Source organism: Danio rerio, chromosome 5 (genome assembly GCF_052040795.2).
Source record: "Danio rerio strain M-AB ecotype USA chromosome 5, GRCz13ab, whole genome shotgun sequence".
In the NCBI taxonomy this organism is placed as follows: domain Eukaryota; kingdom Metazoa; phylum Chordata; class Actinopteri; order Cypriniformes; family Danionidae; genus Danio; species Danio rerio.
The window spans coordinates 7647812-7657500 of record NC_141025.1 but is presented as its reverse complement, the minus strand read 5'-3'; the positions used below and the strand labels follow the sequence as shown (position 1 = coordinate 7657500).

Sequence of the window (9689 nt, the reverse complement as noted above, 5' to 3'; positions counted from 1 at the left end):
CATGCATTAAATAAGTTACTGGCGAGTTACTGATGTTCATTAATGTTATTTAAATTTATCTTAAAAAAGCGGGAATCTCACGCGATGTGACAGTACAAAACAGTACTGCTGCTTCAGGATATTTCATGGACACATATTGGATAAATAGAGCAAAGCCACACCACACGCAACTTGATCTTCTATTGTTGTATGAATTTGATAAGAAGTGCGCAACATTTTCACGCTAGAAACATGTTTTATGCAGGAATGTAACTGATATGCTGCAACGGCTCCTTTAAATACGGGATCAATGTAGCGAGTTTTAACGCTCTCTCCGCCGGAGCTGAAGGCAGACAGCGTTGTCACCAGGGCGGCCAGAGCGACCTTGGACCCTTTCGCCGCTTTCGGTGTGAACGTACGATAAGCACATACTGGGAGAACATGCAAACTCTGCCGGAACTCAAAAGAGTGACCTCCTTGCTGTGAGGCAACAGTGCTAACTACTGAGCCACCTTGCTACCTTGGTTTATTATTATACCTAAACAATTTCCATTCCAAATTTGAAGTTGATATCTCAAAAACAAAAGAGCTTTCAGTAAGATTTTGTTTGGCCGCAATACCAGAGTTGACCACCAGATGACCTCCAGTTTCCATTGCAGACATACAAGGGCGCCCCCTATGTTTTGAGCAATATGAACTGTGTTTTCATCAAACATATAACATTTGCTCACGTATTTCCAGGTTTGAAACCAGGCCCTCTATACGGGTGTCTGAAGAACGGACAGTCGGTGACTCTAGATAGTGGCCGTGTGTTGACAGCTGGTGAGGTGCTGGAGCTGCCGCTGAAGGGCCGGAAGGTGTGTGTTTTCGGGGACTGCAGTGCTCCACTGGGCGAGGGATTTAAACGGGCGTGTTACGGTGCTGATGTTCTGGTGCATGAGGCCACGCTGGAGAACGGGCAGCAGGAGAAGGCTGTTGAACATAGACACAGCACTCCTGGCATGGCTGCGGCGGTGGCGCTCACGTGTGAGGCGAAAACACTGGTGCTCCACCACTTCAGTCAACGATACAAACCTGAAAATCTCCGGCGAGATGATGATGACGACGATGTTTCAGAGCTGAAGAGACAAGCTGAGCTGGTGCTGCAGGGTTCCAGGACGGACGTCATTCTGGCTGAAGACTTTCTCACTCTGCCTGTGGCGCTCAAGAGGAATTCGACAACGTAGTACCTGTCAGATTTAGCCCATGTGGAAATACATTTTCTAGTTAATATATTTTAATATGAGAAAATGTTTTAATAAAGTCATTTTGTACCACATTTTAGACTGTTCTTTGATTCAGAGGTGAGCTCATGAATGCACGCGAGTAGATTTGTTGTGTTGAATCAAAATGGTGCTTCAGTTTTTTGGATATCCATGAGCAGGTGAGTTTTTAACTTTTAATGGTCCTACACCACCCAACCCGGTCCGAGCTGGAATCGAACCGGCAATCTTCCGTACAGGAATTGTTGCTCTACCAAGGAGGCCAAAGACATGGGCTGCGTCCGAAACCGCCTACTACTTAGTAGGTACTGCATTTGAATTTAATAAACTCGGCCGTTAGAAAAGTACGTTCTATACACCATGAATGTGAAAAGTATGAATGGAATTCGGACGTACTACATCCGCCACTTTGTCGTGGTCAGTATGCGGTTTCGGACGCAGCGATGGCCTCTAGTATCTGTCGCTAGAGCACCATTAGAGGTCAGATGAGTGAGGTTTAGCTGCACAGCATTTACTAGCTGGCCTCCGTTACACTCACCCCCTAAACCTCACTTCCATCCTAGTCACGGCACGAATGTAACCCCACCGGTCCTACACCACCCAACCCGATCCAAGGTGGGATGGAACCGGCGACCTTTCGTATGGGAGTCGGTTGCTCTACCAAGGAGGCCAAATACCATGGCTTCAGTATCTGTCGCTAGAGCACAATTAGAGGTCAGAGTAGTGATGTTTAGCTGCACAGCACTTACTAGCTGGCCTCCGTTACACTAATTCTATTCATGTTTATTGTGGTGGCCAACTTACTGTTATACTACATAAACTTAATATTCTTCCTCTGAAACTAATTACTATATGCATCTCCTCCTTGACCGTTTATACTACAACCACTAAACTAACACCAAACCTCCTAACTGGTCTGACTAGGGTTGCTATATTTTTTCCAACTGATCCGACTTATGGTTTTTCAAAAACTGACCTGGGAAATTCTGAAAAGTCCCATTAACTTAACACTGGACCAAACTTAGTGACCTCTTAACTCTGTCATACTGACTTAAGTTTGAGCTCATTTAACTCAGACTGCCAATCTGCCAATCACTGATCACCTTTCAACTTACTAGCTGCACCCTAGCAACCACTTACGGCACCCTAGTAACTGTCCCATAGACTTCTATTGTAAAAAAACTGCCATTGGCTGTTTCTCAATATGCGTTCTTCAGCGGTCTTGCATCCTCGTGCAACGTCATCATCAGCTGCCTAAGTTCAGTTCCAATTCTCAAGACCACAAATACGGAGGATGCGTAAAACTTCCTGGATGTGATCTTGATATCGAGGACGCACCGATGCAGACTTGAGCATCGAACTCGCTCTAGAAGTCCCAGAAGTCATTGCGACTGAAGGTGGGAAGTGCAGCATTTTATCTAGATTTATTATTAAAGTTCAGAGATTTAACTTATTTACTTCAGGAGTTTCCCTAAATGAAACGGTGAATATAAACATTACCATGAACATCTTAATAAAGGAATAAACACATTAAGGGTGTTTGTTTGCTAAAATTCATATTAAAATCTGTTTTATTCATATTGTGCAGAGTATATTTATGTTTTTATGCAAGGTATGTATTTTGAAAAGGGGAAAAACAAAATGCTGTAATGTTTGAATAATTTACCATTTAAAACGCGTGAAGGTCATGTGACCATCAGGAAGATCGCAGCATCTCATTTCTCTAAGGACGTGTTCTCTGTTCTCTTGGTCTCTTGAGTTCGTTCCTCAAAAGACACCTAGGAAGACCAGTCTCCACAAGAACGCAAGTCCGTTCTCTGCATTCTTGGAATTGAGAAACAGCTGTTGGCTGTGTCCGAAACCGCATCCTTCCATACTGTATAGTACGCTAAAATCAGTATGAGAGCCGAGTAGTATGTCCGAATTCATAGAATTCGAAAATCAGTATGCGAGAAGTACCCAGATGACTTACTACTTCCGGCGAGATTCTGGAGTGCGCATCCCATGCATGCTGCGCTATCCCATAATAAACCTGCAAGAGAATTCTTGAATGGAAGTGGTGACACAACTGACGCGGGTAGGTCACGTGACCATGACAAAGTGGCGGATGTAGTACGTCTGAATTCCATTCATACTTTTTAAATTCATACTGTATAGAGCGTACTATTCTAACGGCCGAGTAGTACGTTTAAATTCAAATGCAGTACCTACTGAGTAGTAGGCGGTTTCGGATGCAGCCATTGACTTTACATTGAACATACTAGCAACACACCGATCTATACTAGAAACATACTAGCAACATGCTAATTCATACTAAATTTATGCTAACAACATGCTAATTTATACTAAAAACATGCTAGCAACATGCTAATCATACTATGAACATACTAGCAGCGTGCTAATTCATACTGGAAACATGCCAATTAAAATATTAAGATAGGCTAGGATAACTTTATCCAACACTGTTTGCTACATTCTTTGGAAAGTGAGGCATCACGGTGGGGAAAACAGTAGAAAGGTTGGTAAAACCTACAGTAAGGTTGAGCCTTTTTGCACAGAATGTGGATTGTTTTTTTGAAGTAAATTTCATAATAACTTTTACACCTGTAGCAACATTTCAAGATGAGTTGATTTGAAATAACTTGATTATCCATATGATATTTTATTCAAATGTCAAATGTGATCCATCAACATTTTAAGCAGTGTTTTTCATCTCTCAATCATCAGTGCATATGTATTACCTCACAATTAAAGCAACAGAGATTTGATCATAAAACTAAGCATTTATACGTTTACAATAAACACATTTATTGTCTTTATATATTAATATAGACATATTGGAAAATGTAGTTTCTTTTTGGCCATATAATAATGGGCGCCAGAATTAGTCTGTATATTTTTACATAGCATGGGTCTTTGAATAATTTGTTTTCACCATTCTTACTGCGCCTCAAAGCAATATTTAAAAATTAAAAATCTCTCATTATTTACTAACATGTACCCAGTTTGAGTTTTTTGATTCATTGAACACAAAATAAGGTATTTTGAAGAATGTTGAAGACCAGTAATTGTTGACATCCATTGTGAGGAAAAAGAAAATACTATAGAAGTCAATGGTTACCATTTTTCAAAGTCCTTCAAAATGTCTTTGACGTGTTCCAAACAACCCAGTTTTTTTAAACGCAAAGGGTCAATATATGATAATGTAATCTAATAATATAAACACTTCCTGAAAAAAGTTTTGTGGCCTATCCAAGTTTTAGGAACAACAAATGATATCCTGACTTGTTGATCTTTTGGTATTAGAGGTAGCTTAAATGAAAGGCAAAGGCCTCTAGATTACGCTTATTTTACTGAAATATAATACAGAAATAATGTCCAGTGTAGAATATAAAGTCCTGCTGCAGTGGAGACAGAATGAATATTGTGTCTGACTCCATCATGAGCTTGGAGGACTGCATCCATACATCTCTGACATGACTCAAATCACTGATTAATAAAGTCATCTGGAATAGCAAAGAAAGCGTTCTTGCAGGACTCCCAGAGTTCATCAAGAGTCTTTGGATTCATCTTCTATGCGCCCTTCTTCTTACCTCAGACATGCTTAATAATGTTCATGTCTGGTGACTGGGCTGGCCAATCCTGGAGCACCTTGACCTTCTTTGCTGTCAGGAACTTTGATGTGGAGGCTGAAGTATGAAAAAGTAAGCAGTAAAATCTTCTCCGTGAAATATGTATTTTGTTATAATAAAGACGGTTTTAAAGACGTTTATCATTATATAAAGATGTTATTCTCTCTGTGGAACCAAACCAACACTGGTGAAAGCAATGTAATCAAAAACAAACTGACGCATGCATGCAGAAAACATACCAGCGCGCCTCTTGCACTTCTCCTGCTTTATTTATTTATAAATATAATTTATAAATAAATGCATTGCACAAAAATCTTAACTTCATCTCATTGCTTATATATTAATTTAAGTATGTGTATTAAACTCAAACATTTCTCACCTTTCTACGACAAATCTGACGAGAAACACCTGAGGGAAAAACCTGAGGCACGACTCGAAGCTCTAAAACACAGGTGTCAAACTCAGTTCCAAAAGGGCCGCAGCTCTGCACAGTTTAGTTCCAACCCTAATTAAACACACCTGATCAAATTAATTGAGTCCTTCAGGCTTGTTTGAAACCTACAGGTAAGTGTGTTGGAGCAGGGTTGGAACTAAACTGTGCAGGGCTTCGGCCCTCAAGGAATTGAGTTTGACACCCCTGCTCTAAAAGATAATATTCATCAAATGAAATGCAACCGGAGAGCAGTTTTTGTGGACTCTCTCTGTCACTCATTAGTAACCTGTTCTCTCCTGTCATGCCAAAATGAATGAAAGCCCGTCTAGCAGCGTCCGCTCCAGCCATAACTCACCTTATATCTGTTATCAAGCATCTAAAAATACAGCTCCTGAGATGAAGAGCATCTGACAGTCAGGGCTAATGATGAAACTTCTGCTCAGACAATGATCTGAGGACAGCGGCGATGTTTACGAGAGAGCTAAATGCTGCATTGTGTAACTCAATGGTAGAGACGCCACCGTTTCTTCATATGTGCTTAAATATCTCTCTGAAATCACACAAAGACTTTCAAAGTGCGTAAAAGAGTATTAAGAGTTGAGCATGATACGAAGTGAATACTAGTTAGCGCCCATAGCTACATACATTAGATGTCGCCTACCCTGATAGATATATACACTAGATGTCGCATAGGGACCCTGAACATGCGTCAATAGCGCCGCCACATTGGTACAGTGCTCCCAGGACAAGTGTCATTCAACCGCACTAGTCAAGACAGTAGGTGCGTTCGACATGAAGCTCAGCTGCAGCCGGTGATCAACGAGATTAGCCGAGCGCAGGCGGGGCGGAGTTGAAAACGGAGCCGTCAAGACGGACAGCTGGACTCTTCGGGACTCAAAGTTGCTGCAGTCATGATGACCGATCCAGTGGCGTCATCATATTTTTTTGTTATTTTTATTTATAACAACAAAACATTTACAAATAAAACAGAATACAGTTTCAACAAACTGTAGTTCCTTTTTAAACAATAAGAGAGAATTATGAATAAAATATATAACAAATGCATGAGAGAAATAAGAGGAAATAAGAGGTTAATATAAACATAAAAGCGAACAGGTCTATTAAATACAAAGCAATAAGCATAAATTCTAGGAGTTAAACATCAATCTTTAGGCTAATACTTCTTGTTTGAATCTGCTAAAAAAGGGTTTACATTTATGTACATTTATAGATATAAAAATTTCCCATGTAAAAAGCAAAACAAGGTGCTTTGATGAGGTCTTAATAAATGAGACTATTTTGGATAATGAATGAATTTTCAAAAAAGCATTTTAATCCAAAAAGATTGTGTTGAAAAGAACAAAAAAAGGTAAAATAAGTGAGCTATGTAGAAGTTTCACAGAAAGAGCAGGTCGCCTTTAAACTGCTAGACAGGAAATAAAATATATATTTATATTATAATAATAAAACCATTTTATAATTATTTAATAAAATAGTTCTTTACTTTAATTTGTTAAGAGAGCTTTAGGGGGGCAGGATCAATGATGATAATTTTCTTATTTCAAGTCTGTAAGACTTATTTGAGTTCATATTTAGGTTATTCACTAAAATATACACTAGTATATCATTTAAATCGTTCATGGAGATGAATGCAGTAAATAGTCTGTATAAAAAAAGTTAAAAATAGACCTGTGCAAACAAGCTAACCTTTATAACCAGATTATTTAACAAAAGATGATACTGCAGTAAAATATTGGAAGTCTTTTAATAAGCAAGATGTGTACAGGATAGAGAGGGTGTGAAAAGTGAATTGTTTGTTTTGAAACTTTTGAATCGGAATTTGTCCAATAATAAACCCGAAATACACGTGTTTGTTGTCATGTGGTGAACTTGGCCAATCGTGTAATATCGGTGTCGTCATCAGAGCTCCTGCAGTCGCTCTTCAGAAGCTGCACGGTCTGAGTTTGCCGTCTGATCTCGGAGCGCTGTCGCGGTACTTTGATGCCACATGTGACAGTCACGTGGCGTCGGCGCAGCATCAATCCGGACAAGATTTCTAACCAGAATGCACCGCTTTAAGACAGATTTCGATCGATCTGCGCAGCGCTGCATGAAGTCGAACGCACCTAGTGTTATTACGTGAAGATGCGGGACTTTAGCGCTGTCTACGACTGTAGTAACGAGCAAACAAAGAAATCAAAGCACAAAGCCAGAACATTTCATAGGTAATATTTAGTTTTTTACGTTTTTGTATGTTCTGAACTTTTGTGCTAAATAGGTAGCGTTATTGATGATAATACAGTCACTTCATTCTACATAAGGCAAAGTAGCACCAACTCGCACAAAACACTCGGCTTATGCTAGTTTTGTTGAATAAAATCAGCAAACAATGCAAAAGAAATATGACAACGAGATGCTGCGCTGCCAGAAACTTGTGTTCTGTCGGCTAACGTTAGTGAAAGAGTCGTTCATAACGGAGATTCATTCACAAACGAGTCGCTTCGTCCGTCAGTATGAAAAGTGAAAGCAGGAGAGGAGGTGTGTTTCAGGACATGATTAGATCAAATTTAATAGGGAGGGTGAATAGTACATTTCCATACACACAAACCTTTTTGTCAGGAATGCTTGTGCGATCACTGATCCATCAATGTAGAAAAGTGATGTCAAATTATAATTTTCGTAATTAAAAAAATTACATACTAACATGCAGGAAAACTCCCGATCATAGATATATGTGTATATCTCTGGCTTTGGATGGCCACAGTCCTCCACTGTACCTTGGTCCCGCATTCATTTCAAAGGAGCGCTACCCTGTTTCAAAATGGCGGCTCTATTGACGCATTCCTTCCAATAGACAACAACAGGGTAGGCGACATCTAATGTATCTATGTTTATTTTCTAAATATTTATAAGATCTTCTGTTGAGGCAACATAGTACACTAAATAACTCAATAGTGTGTCGAACAAGTCATTAAGCATTTGTATCTCAGGACTTAAATTTGACTTTCCCCCTGACAAGCCTAGCTAAACTGAGCTAAAATTTATTTATTCCTGTTTTTATATACTTATTATTTTTCTCTAGGTTTTTTGTGTTGTTGTTGTTTCTGCTGCTATGTTCCATTATTATATACAGGCTGTAAGTAAAAGCAAATTGTTAATATATTCCAAACAATTTTTTGTTAAGCAGCAGACATTTCCAGAAGTTTCCAGTAGAGGCCGTCATTCTCTCACTGCTGAAATCAAACCTTTACACGCCTTTTCCTTGTATTACTCCCCTTGAGTCTATATATATATATATATATATTTCAAGGAATTTCTATTTTAAATTCAATGTAGCTGCATTGGATTACAGTGCTCAAATACATTAATTTATAATTGTCCATACTTGCAGGCAAGGTTAACGTTGCACAATTTTTAAATAGACTCACTTTTTTCCACAGCTACACCTGATTTTTTTTTTAAATAAAAGGGACAACTATAATATTTCATCACAAATTTGTATTTTATTTGACTATCTGTTTTCATCCAAATTACACATTTACGTTCCCCATATATCAGCATAATACCAGCTATCACATTTCATAAAGCACTACAAATAATTGTTACATTTCTTTAACAATAGATGCATTTATATCGTATCAGTATTAACATATGCAGTTTGTAATAATTATCAAATTTCTAAAACTGTATCTCAAAAAGTTCAATACTTTAAGGCATGGCAGAAGCACCTCCATGTTAATTTTCTTGAACATTTCTACTTGCATCTCTCTTCTTTGAGTTTCTTTTACAGGTCATGGTGTTTCTGTTAGGTCATCAAGACTTGATTGCAGTAGAATGTGTAGTTTTCATTCATAATCTGCAATTTTGACAGCAACATTTTATTCACCTTAGCAGATGCAAAATAAAGAACAAACATGACCAAAACAAATATTTATGAATAATGCTAAAAAAATCTTTAATATATTATATAAACTAGAAACTTTATATAGCCTGTAAATATTTTATATCTGTAATCTGTATATCTGTACAAATGATGAAAAATATACGTTATTATTGGTATCTTTAACAAGAAGTGCAGAGCAGAGGGAAAACTAAATTAACCGGAACTATAAAAAAACGAAACTCATAGGCAAGCAACAATGCTTTAAAGAAAATGTCATTTAGACAGGAAAAAACTGAAGCTCCTTGGAAACGTGTTTACAGATCAGGGTCCTGTAAAGGTTGTGCAACTAACAGGTTAAAAGTCCCATAATTTCTGACCACATTGTTTGTTTTATGTAGTTGTCTGTGTACATTTATTTAAAAAATAAAATAAAATATGGAATAAACAGTATTAAATATCAGTAACTGTTATTAGTTTCAACTTATTTCAGACTATCAATA

At 38.2% G+C, this 9689-nt stretch overlaps 1 protein-coding gene and 1 long non-coding RNA gene across 3 annotated transcripts in view; both read left to right on the top strand.

The window, feature by feature from the left end:
* LOC147843828 (zinc phosphodiesterase ELAC protein 1-like) overlaps positions 1-1297 on the top strand; it is an 8958-nt gene extending 7661 nt beyond the window's left edge. For both annotated transcript variants that reach the window (XM_087253240.1, XM_087253239.1), the window contains exon 3: positions 721-1297. In XM_087253240.1, coding sequence (XP_087109366.1) covers positions 721-1205 — 485 coding nt within the window. In that variant the 3' untranslated portion in view covers positions 1206-1297. The remainder of the gene's footprint in view (positions 1-720) is intronic.
* Positions 1-9689, top strand: part of LOC147843826 (uncharacterized) — a 57201-nt gene that overhangs the window by 8372 nt on the left and 39140 nt on the right. The gene's annotated exons all lie outside the window — the stretch shown is intronic.